The sequence below is a fragment of the Chinchilla lanigera genome, unplaced genomic scaffold, assembly GCF_000276665.1.
Source record: "Chinchilla lanigera isolate Chin_1 unplaced genomic scaffold, ChiLan1.0 scaffold00061, whole genome shotgun sequence".
Lineage (NCBI taxonomy): Eukaryota > Metazoa > Chordata > Mammalia > Rodentia > Chinchillidae > Chinchilla > Chinchilla lanigera.
The window spans coordinates 14,481,207-14,498,896 of NW_004955462.1; the positions used below are offsets into that span (position 1 = coordinate 14,481,207).

Here is a 17,690-nt window from a genome sequence, read left to right on the forward strand (position 1 = left end):
TATACAAATATCATAGATCTATACTACTAGATTCTACAGGCCTTAGGTAGGAGTTAGTTAGAAGTCTTTTAAAAATTCTATAATGAGCTGGGGATATAGCTCAGCAGCACAAGTGCCTGCTTGGCAAGTGCAAGGTCCTGAGTTTAATTCCCATTACCAAAAAAAATAAAATAAAAATTCTGTAGTGCTTATGATAGACATACATCCAGAAACACACACACACACACACACACACACACACACACACACACACGTATGGCAGTGAAAACAGATACATCAACAAATAAAATATGGTGAGTTCTATGATATGTAAAAAGATAACTTCAGAATCAGAACTTAGCAGAGCATAAAGAAGAATTAGACTTCTGAGTTTGGTAGCAATTTCTTTGCTTTTAAAAACAGCTGTACCATATATGTATGCATTCATATTACATAGGTTTTGTAGCTTGACTTGAACTTTATGTAAATATAATATGGTCACATTGCATATATTATTCTGAAATTTATTTTTCTAAATAACATCCTACAGGTTCAAATTGCACTTGTTTACTGTTCTAATAATATTATGATTTCTTCTTTGATCTATGGGTTACTTAGAATTATGCTTCTAATTTTTAGGAGTTTTTAACTACCATCTTTTTAAAATTGATTCCTTAGTTGGGCTGGTAATAAATATGGCTAATGTTAGTCTCTGAAATTTGTTGAGACTCCTTATACTACATGATTCATTTTTAACATTTCCATATATGGTTCAAAAACTTTATGTGTTAATAGATGCAATGTTTATATATGGTCATTAGGTTAAACTTAACAATAATATTTAAATTTTCTGTATCTTTGCAGATTTTCTTACCTGTGTTATAGTCTATCAACTACTGACAGAGACATGCCAAAATTTCCCACTAGAGTAGCTTCTCCCTATCCATCTGATAATTATTTCTAAGCTATATTTTTAGATATATACAAATTTAGAATTGTATCTTCCTGGCGACCTAAACTCTTTTTAATCAGTGTGTAGTAACTATATCTAATAATGCTCTTCTCTTTGAAATTGGTTTGATATTAATAGAATAATTCCAGCTTTCTTTTTGGATACTGTTTGCTTTTCTAACCTTTAACTTTCAGCTTTTCTGAAGCCTCGTGATTTGGGTGTTTCTCCTACAAACAGTACAATGCTAAATTTTATTTTATTTCCCTTCCAGGCCAACAATCTTTGCTTTGGTATGACTACTGAAAATACTACACAGTCATTTCCATTATCATATTACACATTTTCATAATCTAGTACTTTCCCTTTTTGTGCCTTTTGCAATGATACAGTCTTAATTACATTTTGTTAAAAGCTAGGCAAAAAGCTTAAAACTTCAATTTTATTTAAGGGGCATAACCTCAATTCTCTATTAAAGATGCACTGTCATGGATGTATAACACCCATGTTTATTCTTTAGAATATTTCTACTGAATAATCAATTTCAATTTTATGAGTTTTATTGTATTAAACAATGAGTACTTAACAAGAAAAAATATCAAAAGAGTATTGATTTTTTTTGTCTTTTTGAGACAGGGTCTCACTACACAGTTCAGGCTGGTCTTGAATTCACTTTGTAGCCCAGGCTGGTCTCGAACTCGCAACAATCCTCCTGTCTCAGCCTCCCGAGTGCAGGGATTACAGGCTTGAATTATTAATTTTTTTGAGTGTTAATAAAAAAGCATCAAAATTTTCAACATCGACTATTTTTTTGGTATACAAAATCCAAAAAATAATGAGAGAAAAATTCCTATATGAACTACAATGAAAATACCAATAGAACTCAAAACAAAAATAATCTTTACTTCAATTATCACGCCTAAGACAATCTTCACACACAACAACAGCACATTTCTTACACATGTATCACTTATACTAACAACAGCACATGCATTTTCCTGTCCTGGTCTTTTTGTAGGACATCTTGCTGGTCTTGCTGTTTTGTCAGGAGATTCTTATATTATACAGTGTGTGGTTAACAGGAACATAAAATAAAGTATTAAATTCTTAATATATATTACACATTTAGAATAAACATCAACATTTTCACATCAGCTGTGTACTTGCTTACAAAACCTAAAAGATAACATCAAAATAAATTCCTATATGAACTACAATAAAAATATCAATAGAACTCTACAACAAGAATAATCTTTGTTTCAATTGTCACATCCAAGGCAGTCTTCACACACAACAACTGCCTGTTCCATGTGCATGTCTCACTTACACTGACAGCACATGGGCTTAGCTTTCCTTTCCTGTGTGGTAGGCCATTTTTGTCACTTCTCTTGTCTTCCTCTTTGGTCAAGAACTTCCTACTATATTATACAATGTGCACTTAGCAGGAAAATAAGATATCATTACAGACAGCTAAGTTAGGTAGATATTACAGAAGGTAATATCTGTATTACAGACATTACAAGTATTACAAATATTCTGTATTACAAATATTACAAATATTACAGAAGGTCAGACAGGGCTAGGCCCTCAATTTAATACTTTATTTTATTGATATTTATGTTCCTCAAGACTTCATGTAGAAGATGAAAACACATCAAAACAGTGGCTGGAAACACATCTGAAGAAGATTCAAGTCATAATGGCCAGATTTATGTACTTTCTTAATGGATTAGTGGAAGTTTGAGATTATTTGTCCTACCCTTTTCAGATTTCCCATATTAATAAATCAGAATCTCATTGGGGCATCCTCTTCCACCCACTAAGACTAAGACTAAGACTAAGACAACTAAAACTAAGATGACTAAGACTACAGATTATCAATTAAGGCTCATAATATCATCCATGTATACTTGCTATGTTACCTGCTTCCTCACTGGATCAATATTACCTACATAGTTACACTTATAATCTTATTGGTTGATCATAGTTTGGACCCACATTATACCTACCTCATGATTTTGCTCTATAAAACTTCCTTTGAGAAATGGGCTCACTGGCTACTCACTCGGGACCCCTTCTGTTTCACAGAGGCTATTGTTATCCCCCATTCCTTTACCTCAGTAACTTTTCCTACTCTTAACCTCCACTGTACCTTAGAAGTCATTCTTTGACTTCAGGGAACAAGAACTTGGTATATTGGACTTCTAGCAGGTTGGGAGTTACATTCATTTCCCCTAAATCATTTAGAGGTCCTATATCAATATTAATAAAAAATAAATAATAAATATGTACTGAGTACTTAGAATAGACACCAACATTTTCACATCAGCCATGCCCTTGTTTACAAAACCTAAAAGATCATATCAGAAATAAATGCCTATGTGAACTACAATGTAAATACAAACAAAGATCTACCACAGAAATAATCATTGCTTCAACTGTCATACCCAAGGGAGTCTTCACACATGACAACTGTATGTTCCTTACATAAGTCTCACTTATACTGATAGCATGTATGTTTTGTTTTCCTGTCCTTTTCAATAGGGCATAGTTAACATCCTTTTGGTATTCCTGTTGGCATAGTAGGTCTTTGTGATGTTGCATCTGCCTGTTTACCTGTCAGGTTACCAGTGTGCTCCACAATTTTTTTGCATATTTCCCTGGGCAGAAACATTTTGTTCTTCCTCTGCTGTAAATAATCTCTTGTGAATTCCAGTCCAGTCTTCTACAAAAATTTCTCCATGATATTTTACATTTGTTATTTTCTTTATGCCACACAAGCTTAGGATCTAGTAAAACACAACCACTGGCAACACTTTGTGTTTTAAGTGACATCACAGTTGCTGCATAACTCATCAACAATATCTACTCTGTCTTTGGTTTTGTTGTTAAAAGTTATCATCTCAGGCTTCAGTTTTGTCAATGTTTTAGTACAGTTAGAAACAAAGGAGCTGAGTCATGCCCTTCCCTTCCCTTCCTTTCCTTCAACTGTAAACACCACACTACCATAATATACTGCCTAAAGCTACAGCAACTATGGAGAAATGTTGCAAGATTTTCATCAGTAGTCATGTATTCAGATGGGTGTAAATTGTTTGACTTCTTAAAACAAAACCATGAGGGACAGCAGCCAGATTATCAGTTCTTTTTCTTTTCTGGTGGGTGGTTTCATCAACAAACCTTGGGCAATTCTCAAGAAAGCCAAATCTCCTCATCATCATTGTTCTACAAACCTCAAGCCCATATGCAAGGGTTTTTACATCCATAAGTCTTTTACATTCCCGTGACTGCCATGAGAAACCGCTGCTAAGTACAGCAGACTTCCGAATACTTTCAGTTCAGCTAGTGAGGTGTCATAATAAACACACTTTTGAGTATGGCTATAGGTATATACAGAACATTTTACTTGTATTTCATCATTTGTGTATTTCACAACACCTTGTGGCATTTTGCCTGTTACAAACAATTTCCAACACTGAATAGCAGTGCTGGCATTCTGTCCTAAAATACATACATCCTTCAGAAATCTTTCCAGTGAGGGACTGCTAATCAGTGTTACCAGTCATCAGATATCCTTAGGCTACTGTAACTTTAAAAATGGTTTTATTTGACAAGGACTCCTCTGTTGAGTTCTTTTTCTTAAAACTTTGACATTATCATTCCACTGATTTCTAGCTAACATTGATACTGTTGAGAAGGCAGCTACCAGTTTAATGAAAATGATTTTGTAAGTAACAGCTTGTCTCTCAGCTATGGTGGTAGTGGTGGTGGTATCTGAGATGAGGCCTCACTACATTCCCCAAGGTGTCTCGAGCTTGTGAGCTGCAGTGATCTTCCCGAGTAGATGGGACTACAGGCCACCCATACCCAGGTTCAGCTGTTCCTAAGATCTCTTTGCCTCTGGTGTTCTGCAGTCTTACCAGCAAGTATCTAGATGTGGATTATGCTTTTAATTACCTAATTATTTTTTCTGTACTTCTTTATTTCAAGCCTATCAAATCTTTTAACAATTCTAGAAAGTTCCAGTTTATTATTCTTCAAATATTGCCTTTTCCCATTGTGTTATTTCCTTTTGGAATTCATTTTAATCTATACTGGACTTTGTATATTCTATCCTTTTGTCTATCTATCTCACTCTTTTGAAATATGTCTGTTATTTAAAACTTAAATTTTCTTTATGAAATAATTTCAGACTTACAAAAGAGTTTACACAGATAACAGTAGTTTTTATGTGTCTTTCTCCAGCTTCCCCAAATGTTCGTATTTTAAATAGTGGTGACAAAATACACAAAAACAGGACATTAACTTTGACGCACAGATCTTCCCATAACTATCTTATAGTTCACATTTCATCAACTGTATTAATGTCTTTTTTTTCTGGTCCACTACACATTACATTTCTTTCCCATGTGACTTAGTCACTTTCTTGTCATGCTCACAACTTAAAGGAGATGATCCCCCAGTAACCTGCCTTCTCAACCAGACCCTACCTCATATCAGCAAGTCAGCTATAATGCCCCATAATCCAATCACCTTTCAAAAGTCCTGCCTATGAATACATGAGGCTTGGGGGAGAGGGACATCTAGATAAATCATAACATCATGCACATCTCCATCATCTCCTCCAGCCTCAGAATATTCATCAGCCTTTCTCTCTCATGACTTTGACATTTTTGAAGACTATGAGCTATTTATTTTATAGAATATCTCGCTTTAGGGCTTACATGATGTTTCTTCATAAAATTCAGTTTGTGAGGTGCACGCCTATAATCCCAGCATTCTGGAGGCTAAGGCAGGAGAATCACTGCAAGTTCAAGACCAGCCTGGGCTACAAAGTGAGCTCAAGGCCAGCGTGAAATGCATGGTGTGATCCTGCCTCAAAAAGACAAAAAAACAAAAAACCAACAAAAATTCAGTTTGTGCATTTTTTGCAGAATTTCACAAAAGTGACATTTGTATTCTTTATAACCCATCACATCAGGAGGCCAAAGATGTCAAATGTCTTCTTACTGGTGATATTACCTTGATTTCTTAGTTAGAGTGGTATAACCTCCTGTCTCCTAACATCTTCCACGTATTCTACCTCTGTCCCTTTATGCTACATTCTGTATAATTTCTTCATATAGTTTTCTTACTTTAAATGTGCCTACTTTGTAATTTTATCCTAATCATTGCTTTTTAAAATTTGGTTAATTAATTTACTTCCAGGGTGTTTTTCAAAAAGACTTGATCAGTTCTGATAGTGTTTTGTTCCTGCCATATTTTAATTCTCTCTTTTCTTTAATATCTTTGTTTTACATTTTGTATATGATAATTCAAATACCTATAGTTTCTCAGAGTCTGATTATTTCCTCAACTCTTGTTCATGGTAGCACATTTCCTGTTGTGTTTCATGATTTTGGAAGGGGAAGCAGGGGATATATATGCTCATGCTCACTATCTGTGGCAATATTTTTAATATGGTATTTAAATCTTCTCAGAAGGATTTTGATTTGCTCCTGCCAGGCACCTGGAAGTACTACCAACACAAGAGCCATATAAACTACATTGATTGATTGGATGACTGATCTGAAGGGGGTGTGCCTCACGGTAGTACAGTGGTGGCAAACCTATAGCACATGTGCCAAGGCAGGCTGTTTGTAGCACTGACAGTTCTAAAAGGTTTGCCACCACTGCACTAGTAGTATAAATTCACAGTCAAACCAGCATAAGTTAGAAGTTTGTGGTAAACAATTATTAAGAAAGAATTTATCTTTATTTCTACTCTACTCAAAGCCAAAATGAAGATAGGTACTTCACCAACAACTTCCCTGTGTATCAGGCAAGCCATTTTTTAAAAAATTCTTTGACCAACCAAGAATGTCATTCTTTGAAAACTCCAGCAGTACAGTACTTGGGTGGAGGGACACAGGGCCTCAGTTGTAACTCCTTACCTTTTTGGATCCAGACCTTTCCTGTCCACAGACTCTAGGCCCCAGTGATCAAAAACTAAGTCCAGAAAAAGCACCACTTCCATTGGCTTACCATTTGAACTCATTTTATCTTAATATTTCTGGCCTCTAAGAAGTCTTTACTTCTCAGTTTATGCTCCAGTTGGGCCATGAAATAAAAGAGTTTGATTTATTTTTAATCCAGCATTTCCTGGTATGCTAAACTACAGTAAGTTTCTCTATCCTTTAATCAACCCCCTGCCAAAACCAGAAGTCTTTAAGGGTTCCTGAACCTCAAGTACCACTGTAAAGAAAAATACAATTTATAGCATAGTAGAAAAGGCAGGGTTTGTAATGATAATTTTTAAAAAGAAACAAGTTTAAGTTCAGGTTTTTCAACTATAAAATATGACTGACAACCAAAGAATTAACCCCAATAAGTAGTAAGCGAGAACAATGCTTCCTATCAGCTCACATTTGTCCTATTTAGCCACCACCACTGCCTGGAGTTACTATTTTTATAGACCATCCAGAGGGGGACAGTGCCTTGAATCCCATGCCAAATAGTTCAATGCCTTCCTTACCACCCATAAAAAGTTAGCCCTTTTTAGTGTGTTTATTTTCTTGGTGTGATAACTATTCAGTAACCCCAAAGTCTTCGAACTACTGTAGTCAGTTATGCTATATATTAGATTTGACAAAATTTAAGATGTAATGTATATTTATATTTCAACACCAAATGCTTTCAGAAAATATTTAATATATATGCAATATATCATATATATGATATATATTTAAGATATATGCTGGGCGTGGTGGCACATGCCTATAATCCCAGCACTTGGGAAGCTGAGGCAAGAGGATCATTGCGAGTTCAAGACCAGCCTGGGCTACAAAGTGAACTCAACGCCAGCCTGAACTGCATAGGGAGACCCTGTCTCAAAAAAAGACAAAAAAAAAAAAGATGTATAACAGTGGTGGCAAACTTTTTAGAGCTTTCAATGATAACAAACAGCAGGCTACAGCATACATGCTCTGATGTATCACTACCACTGAGATATGTATGTGTGTATATATATATATATACACACTGTGTGTACTATATGTTTCTTTCCCATGTGGGCCCATACCAATAAGGCACAGAGGTTAATTTTACATTGAGAATCTGAAACAATATAATTAACATTATTATAGTGATATGATCTGTTCTAAAGGGGTTTAGGTTCCTAAATTTAAAATGCTTTGGAAATCTCTGCTTAAAATGTCTATTTGACCAAACTTAATTTTGTGGTATCTAAGAAAAGTTCAACTAGAACTCACAATCTGTACCAATGAAAACAACAATGTTCGTTTAAGGTTTCTAGATACACAAGACCATATATGTGGAAGTTGTTCAATAAATATCTTGCAGGTTGAATGAGCTTCAACTGGGAACTTCCTGCTCCTCTGGCAGACACCCAGACCTAGGAAGATCTCATCTTGCAGTGAAGAGCTAAAAGTGATGGGCCCAATCAAGACATGTTTCTGAATAACACACATGATGGAACATCTTGATCCTCAACATTTGGTTCAGGGATAAGTTTCAGTCTTTCAAGTCATTTTTGTTCTCTGAGCTTTAATATTTTACTATTCATGCCAAATCTTGTCTGGAAGACAGTTCCTGGTTTTTATGCTTTTCACAGCCAAATTCTTCATTTCCTTCTTGGAGATATTCCAACTTGTTAAGATACTTCTATGTTTTTTCATTCCTTCCGGCTCTTCTCTTTGTTGTTTTCTTCAGTTTAAGGCACTTGATATGTTTTTAAGTTTGAACAGTTTCTAATATTCCCACTACTTCTTGGCCTTCTGTTCCTAAAGCCTTACTCCAAGACACAGATCTCAGCTGGTTGATCCTCAGGATTTTCAAATATGTAAACTTTCTCCCATTCTTAATTCCCCATTTTGTATAGCCCATCTAATTCTATTTTTAACACATTTCTTGATAAAATGTGGATCCTCAGCTCTTCCTTTTATGCTGGATCAACCATGGAAATGAGATCCATCCCCATAGCAGCTGTGAAGATCATTAGTTCATTTAAAACTTTTTTTCAGTCTTTTTTTTAAACCAAATTTAGGTTTACACATGAGGTTTTCCACAAGAAGCTTACCCCAATCCCTCTCTTACCTCCTACAGCATAATCCAGATCTTTTCATTTGTTCACTGAATGCTAAGACACCAGAGGCATGGGAACTTCTGTCTGAGTGATAATGCATATTAAAACTGAAACAAGAGCATCTGCACTTACAGGCAAAAACTTCAGTTGAGAAGGAAGAGAACAGAGGGAATGGATTTCAACTTAAGAAAAGCTGAAGGGGGTACAGCTCTGCTGGAGAAAATAAGACTGGTCCTTTAACAAAGGAAGGGGTCAGCTTTTATGAGATTGCTTGGGTTTGGTAATTTTCCACTGGGTTTTGAGTATGGAATTTTTTTTTCTTAGAAACCTTCCTTTCTTAAAGGGTCTCTTCCAGTCTATGATATACATCAACAGCTATTCTCAACAGCTATTCTCCTGGGAGACATCATGGTGCACCACCCCCATTCCTACCCCAGGTTGTCACAGGGGACTTGGTCCTTGAAATAGAAGTAAAGCAGTAATGGAAAGCACATTCTATACCTTGCTGGCAAGGGAAGATAGGAAGAAATATCTTTACTTTCAGTGGATAACAGGTCATGGATTAAGGCCCAAGAATCCCCCTATTTCTCATCCCCATAAGGGCTCCTGTCTGTCTCACTATAGCATAAAGCCTCCCAAGACTGCACTATCAGTGTTACTGGCTACTGCTACACTCCCTCAAGAATATGTCTGTGCAGGTGTGGTGGCCTGTACCTATAGTCCTAGCACTTGGGAGGCTGAAATGGGAAGATCACTTGAGCCCAGGAATTTGAAACCAGCCTAGGTGATACAGCAAAACCCCCTTTCAAAAAAAGAATAAGCCTGTGATACTGTAATAGAATAAGAAATGCATATTTGGTGGTTGTCCTGGGTTCCCGGCACAGAGCCTTGGGAGCTCTTCAGTGACAGCAGAGAGGAGCATCTTTCATTATTCATAAGTCCCTTCCAACCATACTTGAGTTTATGCTAATGAGATGACTCCAGGAAGATGGAGACTGATTGCCAGAAGGGCCAACCATGTCATTATTGAGTTCAAATTTTCTGTCTCATCTCCCAAACTCCAGGGAGGGAACTGAGTTCAATCACCAGAGGTCAACAGCTTAATCACTCACACTGAGTTAATGGAGTCTCCATAAAAACTCTAAATAATGGGTTCTTCTGCGCTGGCAAACACAAGAAGATGCTAAATTAGTTGTGCAAATGGAATGGAGGGATCTTGCCTTCCACTGTACCTTACCCAAGGTATCTCCTCCATTTGGCTTGCCCTGTGTATCCTTTACAATAAACCAATAATAGTAAGTAAAGCGTTTCCCTAAATTTTATGATCCATTCTGGAAAATTACTGAACCGTAGGGTAAAGAGGGGCTTGGGAAGTCTCAATTCACAGCCAAGTTATAGGTCAAAGTTATAGGTGACATGGGATGTGTGACTGGTGATTCATGTCAGGGGCAGTCTGTGGTACTGAGCCCTTAACTGTGTAAGAGTCTGTACCAACTCTAAGTAGTGTCAGAATTACTTAAATTTTAGGACACCCAATTGATGCCTAGAAAATTAAAGAATTGCTTGGTATAGAAAACCAATACATTTGATGCAAAAAGTGTTATATAAAGAAAATACCTTTTTCTTTTTCTAATGCCTGTATCTTCCTGCCATCTTCATAAATCTTCCTCATACCACAGTTGTTTACATGCCTGCTTCTTTCAGTAGACTACTTTTATTCATGTTTGCATCCCTCATTCCTTGCATAGTACCTGCAAACAAGCAGTGCTCTACAAATATTTACTGTGTCTAACTAAATAAATAAACATGTACCTCAGATAAGATAATATCTGAGCCTCACCTAAAAAATGAGGGACTAAAAGCATGCTCAAGGGCTAAGGGTGGAGTTCAGTGGCAGAGTGTTTGCCTACCATGTTCAAAGCCCTGGGTTCAGTCATCAGTACCAAGAAAAAAAGCATGTAGTTTTCAGCAATGGTAAATGAACATGTATAAAAGCATAATGTGTCCTGTGATAAACACTGCATTATCTGTAAGGAGAAAAATCTGAGAATTAAACTGCATGATCTGAGACCTTACAGCAGGGATGAAATATGCATAAAAATTAATAGTGCAAACAAGACTTCATCAAGTGGAAGAAAGTATCTATGACGAATGGCACAACTGAGGAAAAGTGGTCGAATGAATAAAACAATACCAAGAATGTCAGAGGGAGAATTTCTTAAAATCATAAATAAAAACTAAGAACCAACTGAAAGACAGAAGGAAGTTCTTTTGGCTTAGGAATACAGTATACAAAAATACAAAAGTGGGAATTAGTAAATATACCCAGAGTATGGCAAGCAGGTTAGTTGTGTACAAATACCAGGTGCATACTTAATGTACAAGTAGGTTTATAGCAATTCCAACAAAATGAAAAGATTTTTTAAGCAAGACTATAAGTAATATTTAAAAGGGAAATGAATAAAACTAGTTAAAGATGTTTAAAAAATAACCATCAGTGGGGAGGAGCACTCATTTGTTCACATAACAAATACTTCCTGAGTGACTACCATTCTACAGCACTAGATAACAAAGGAGACAAAAATCTTTACAGGAAAAGAAGGACAATAATGTGAATAAGCTACACAGGTGATGAAAGTTGCTAATGTAAAAAACAAAAGGAGGAAAGAGGACGGGGGAGTGTGATGGCAGAACATGGGAGGTCATTTAGAGAAGGGAGCCCAAGGCAGCCTCCAACAGCGGCACCTAAACTAACATAGGACTGATAATATGTACGTAATCTCTTATGTAAAGGCAAATTTTTAAAGCTGTATTAATATAAATATAAAAACACAAATAAATGTGAGCTTACATGTATTTGTACTGTTTGCCTTATATGAATTTTTTTTTTTTTTGTCTTTTTGGGACAGGGTTTCACTATGCGGTTCAGGCTGGCCTTGAACTCACTTTGTAGCCCAGGCTGGCCTCAAACTCACAGCAATCCTCCTGCCTCAGCTTCCCAAGTGTTGGAATTATAGACATGGGCTACCACAGCCCGGCTTCTTTATTTATCTTATCTAAATAACTCTTAACCTTTTTAAGATTAATTTAATCACCCCTTGCTCAGAGAAACCATGCTTTACCTCCCCAACTAAGTCAACTGAGCCCATTATATGGTCTTATGATCTCATGGCACCTACATGGTTTTAATTCTGCATTTATTTGTACAATTATTTCAATAATATATGTTCACTTGTACTATATTATAAATTCCACTTCAGTAGGGATTAGGTTAGTTGTGCTAGCCATACTATTATTGGTCTTACATTATATCTCATACTCAGAAAATATTCAATAAATATATTCTGACTAAATTAGTAAAATAGTATGTTTGGAAATCTAGAAAAAGTATTTATAAAGCATAGAAGGAGCTGGGTGTGGTGTCACATGCCTGTAATCCCAGCAATCAGGAGGCTGAGGAAGGAGGATCTTGACAAGTTTGAGGTGAGCCTGGACTACACACTGAGTTCCAGGCCAGCCTGAACTACATAGTGAGACCCTGTCTCAAAAAAAACCAAAACAAACAGAAGGAGAGAGGTGGCTAAGAAGAAGGTGGTCTGTAAGTCTTTTGTGTTTTACTCTACACAGTTCTATACTCTGAGATTTTTTGCTGGTACTTCCATACATGCATACACATGCACTGATCAAATCTAACCCCACTTTATTTCTACTCTGCTCCCTCACCCTTTCCAATCTTAGTAATTATTATTCTACTTTAACCTGTTACTCTGGTAATTAAAAATAAACAAAAAGATAAACATATATTAAAAACAAAAAGAAGTAGTCTCTTGAAAGATAATCTTAAGGGTAGAATTAGTAACAGTGACCTTTAAAAACTGATACTTAAATATAGTAGTTAAAAACTATACCTCTAGCTTCCTAGGGAGGAAAATCAGGGAAAAGAGCTAATTATTTTACCCCCAGCTCGAAAGCATAGGGCTATCTCACTGTGTAAACAGCAGGCAGGCCCTTCACTATCTACTTACATATACTTCCAGTTGTATATTTAGCTTCATACACATTCCTCAGGTGTTTCATTTATTTTTTCTGAAAATGTCACGCCATTTTATAAGGGCACCTTTAAACATGCTGTTCCTTCTGCTTGACGCCTTTCACCTGGAAAACTGATATCACAAACTGGACGTGGTGGCACATACCTGTAATCGGAACACTGGGAAGCGGAGGCAAGAAGGCTGCAAATTTGAGCCCAGCCTGGGTAATTAAATGAGACACTGTCTCAAATAAAAAATGAAAAGCCCTGGGTTCAATTCCCAATACATACACACACACACACACACACACACACACACACCACACACTAGTTATATACTTCAAGGTTCAGATTCCTCAGTGGGAATTCTTTTATCATTCAATGAGCAAAAAAATACACTGCAGACCTATCAATATGACATGAACTATTACACTAAAGAACTCATACACTTACTTATATTCTTCCAGTAGCTTGTCCATATTGCTATTATCATACTAATCACATTATAGTATGGCTATCTTTATGCACTTTTTTTTTTTTTTGGTACCGGGAATCAAACTCACGACCTCAGGCTTTCCAGGCAACTGCTTATGTCCCTGAGCTATATCCCCGGCCCTGGCTATATCCCCAGCGCTGGCTATCTTTATGTAAAAGGACATAATAGTCTCTCTCCCAAGCTGGATCAAGAACTCTTTAAAGGCATGGCCTATCCAATCATTCTTTACACATCTAAGATGCTGATGCTGTTCAAAACAAATCAGTTTTCCTCCAGCTTATGATCAGAGCTGAAGAATAACAAATAATGAGTATTAAAATGTTTAGCATCAGTATCAAAACAAATAACTATACACTTACCTCATAGGTCCATAGTTCAGGATTATAAATGCCAAGACTATCATCACACAGACCGCTCTTCGCTTTGGACTGGGAACTTTAAGCCTCTGGTTCTAAAGGAAATGATCATAGGAAATATGATTAAACTATACATCAGTCTCACAAAAACCAACATCTAAGATAAGAATTCTCCTCTTTAACAGTTAAATACCTTTTCTTTAAAATAAAAACAAAACTCAAAGTTGAAGAAGTACTACTTTTCAAAAGACTAGAGTTGAGCCTTCCAAGTTTTCATTTCCAGCAAAAGAACCACAAGGAAAAAAAGTAGAAAAAAATATACTGCAGCTGGGCATAGTGGTGCACACCTGTAATCCCAGCACTCAGGAGGCTGAGGCAGGAGGACTGTCCTGAGTTTGAGGCCAGCCTGTGTTACAAAGTAAGTTCAAAGCCAGCTTGAACTGCATAGCAACTCTGTCTGAAAAAGACAAAAAAAAAAAAAAAAAAAAACCACACTGCAGACAATTTAATAGTTCTACATTTTTGTGGATTGCTAAAGAATTTTGAGGTACAAGGTATGGTTGAAAAATATAGCATATGTTTAAAAACATTATTACAGTAAAAGACACACTGCCATTAATCCCCCTCAAAATGCCCCTGCTCATTTTCAACACACTTATCCCATCGTTCTTGCCACTGTCAGAAGCAGTTCTGAAAGTCCTCTTTCATGAGTGCCTTTGTTGCACTGTTGTAGCTACCCCAATGTCCTGTTTCAATTAAAAATGTTTACCTTTTATAGTCATTTGACTTTGGGGAAGAGCCCAAAGTCATGCAGTGCCACATCCAATGAGTAAGATGGATAGGGACACACCATGTTTTTATAAGCCTGCCTTTCTGCTGGATGGTACTTAGCAGCATCAGTCACATATTTTTTTTTAATCACACTTTGTAAAGCTACTCATGAAAAAAGACTTTCAGAAATGCTTCAGAAAGCAGAAAGAATGATGGAATATGCATGTTGGAAGTGAAGGTAAATATTTTGAGGGGAATTAATGGCAATATGTCTTTAACAAATGTTTGTTTTGTCTTTTTGAGACAGAGTTTTGCTATGCAGTTCAGGCTAGCCTTGAACTCACTTTGTAGGCCAGGTTGGCCTCAAACTTGCAGCGATTCTCCTGCCTCAGCCTCCCAAGTACTGGGATTATAGGTATGTACCACCATGCCTGGCCTTGTAATAAATGTTTTTAATTTAAACAGTTATCACATATTTTGATCATCTCTTTATAGTCTGTTTCCATCTTTTTTTCACTTTATATATTTTTTTATTAGTACATGTTTGTAGTATATAATGTTTATGTTCCTCATGGGAAGTTGGTACCTGTACATAACACAGTCTTAATTCTTTTTCTATCTCCTTCTCCTCCCCTGCCTCCCCCTTCCCTTCACCTCCTGATCCCCTTCCCATTTGAGAAAGATTTTACTTTGTTCTTTTTTTATATTTTGGGTCTTTCATATAAGAGAAACTATACAATATTTAAGCATATGTGTCTGAGTTATTTCACTGTCTTTGAAGTCACTATTTTCAGCAACCCACTGGAATACTCCCCTGTGCTAAAGAGCAAGACTGAACAGGCCAAGATGCACCATTTAATTGGCGTCCATTTGGTTCAGTCCTGCACTGCAGTGGAAATGCTGAAAGAAGAGTTCATGAACAGAACGGAGATTAATCTCAGGATTAGCATTGGCAGTAGAACACAAAAAAATGTAACAGTGAATAGGTACACAAAGGAAAAGACAGGCGCTGAGGATTTAGCTCAGCGGCACAGCACCTTCCTGGCAAGCGAGAGATCGTAAGTTCAATTTCTGGTACCGGAAAAAAAAACAAAGGAAAAGATAAAAACACATTTTCCTTTTGCATTACTCTCTTTCACAAACAGAAAGACCTGAGTATTATTCAGGCACTTTAATGTGACTCAGTATGAAAAGGGGGTGCTAAGGTAGAGTTAGGAGAAACTCAAGAAAAGATGTCTTCCCCCTATTTCTACGTTATCCTTCTTTTACTCTTTAAAATAAAAATTAAAAAATAAGAAAAAAAAAGAAAAGATGTCTCTTGCATGCAGATTGGCAGATACAATTCAAAAGGTCCTTCCAAATTTTTTCACTGTTACTACAAATGTTTTGGGACTTAGGATACCCTCACTTTCCTAGCACTGTTGTTTTATGTAATTTAAGATGTACAAGCTTATCAATTTGTTTATCAGAAAAAAGATCTCTAACCATCTCCGCCGGCTCCGTCAGTACCACTCACCTCTGATACAACTTCGTCCAGCTGCCGCTTCAGGGATCCATTCTCTTTCTTCAGTTGCTCGTTCTCCGAAAGAGCTGCCTTTAATCTTGCCTCCAGCCCTAGCATATATTCTTTCTTTTTCTTGCGCGACTGACAAGCAGACTCTCGATTTTTTATCATACGTTGTTGTCTTCTTAGCACAGCGATCTACAAAAAGTTGCAATAAATCAGAATATTGTGGCTTTAGAATCAGATCAAAAGAGATCAGAATATACTGACTTTCACAAGTATTTTTAAACAAATAGGATACTGGTTGTATCAAAACAAGTTTTAAAATATATTGCTAAGTAAATTCATTAAAATCAACCTAACTATTAAATTATTTCTTCTGGTGTTTTCTGAATCTTATTTATTGATCTTCCAGTTTTCTCCTTGGAAACTTCTCATAATATGCCTTTAAAAACATCTATATACAAAAAAAAGAACATCTGTATACAAAGCCATCCCTCAGTACTTATAGGAAATAGCTCTAGGGCTCTCCACTGATACTAAAATCTGCAGGTGAGCAGGTCCCATCTGTAAAATGGTTTCTTAGGATTTGCACATAATTTACTCACATCTTCCCATTTACACTAACTCATCTCCAGATTACTTATACTATCTAATACAATGTAAATGCTATGTAAATATCTGTTATACTGAATTGTTTGGGGAATATCAAGGGGAAAAGCCTATAAATGTATAGTACAGATGCAAGTTTTTCACATATTTTCTATTCAGTTGCTGAATCCAATGTAAAACCCCCAGATACAAAAGACTGACTATACATACACCTTTAATCAGCATCTCTGGCCGTACATTATGTTCCAGAAGCATATATCCAATAACTTATGCAGGCCACTTCTACTTGTAAAGTAGTTATCACTTCAAATTTAGTATGTCTAAATTGAACACATCTTCATCCACCTTTTTTAAAACCTATATATCTTCTACCAATACTAAATCTCTCAGGATATAAAGGAAGAAGTAATCATTCTTGTTTTTCCCTGTATTTCCTCCCTTCATTCCTCCCTTTCTCAATCCCTTATTCCCTCGCTGAATATGTGTGAATATATGCTAATGATCAAGTCTCCTTCAACGCAAATGTCTCAATTATCCCTTTTTCTCTATTTTGACTGTCACCCTCCTAATACAGGCACTCATTATCTCATCGACGGACACTGCAATAGACTCCTGTTTGAATTGTTCTCCATCTCATCCTATCTACCATTTCTAAAATAACTCCTTCCCCCAATTTTTTTATCTTAATGTTCCACTGCAAGGACAAGGTAGTCATACATCTCAGCTACGTACTTTTAACTTTGAAGGTCTTCCTTCCTGTGACCATTCCCTAAGTAGCGTACTTCTGCTCTAACTCTACAACTATTCAAAGTATATTGTTGGGGCTGGGGATTTAGCTCAGCGGCAAAGCGCCTGCCTGGCAAGCGCAAGGTCGTGAGTTCGGTTCCCGGTACCGGAGGAAAAAAAAAAA

At 36.5% G+C, this 17,690-nt stretch overlaps 1 protein-coding gene across 1 annotated transcript in view; it reads right to left on the reverse strand.

Annotated features, from left to right (window-relative positions):
- Atf6 (activating transcription factor 6) overlaps nucleotides 1-17,690 on the reverse strand; it is a 200,344-nt gene that overhangs the window by 128,251 nt on the left and 54,403 nt on the right. The window contains exons 9-10 of the mRNA XM_005398327.1: nucleotides 16,181-16,366; nucleotides 13,897-13,988 (exon numbers count right to left, since the gene is read on the reverse strand). Of these exons, the coding sequence (XP_005398384.1) occupies nucleotides 13,897-13,988; nucleotides 16,181-16,366 (278 nt within the window). The remainder of the gene's footprint in view (nucleotides 1-13,896; nucleotides 13,989-16,180; nucleotides 16,367-17,690) is intronic.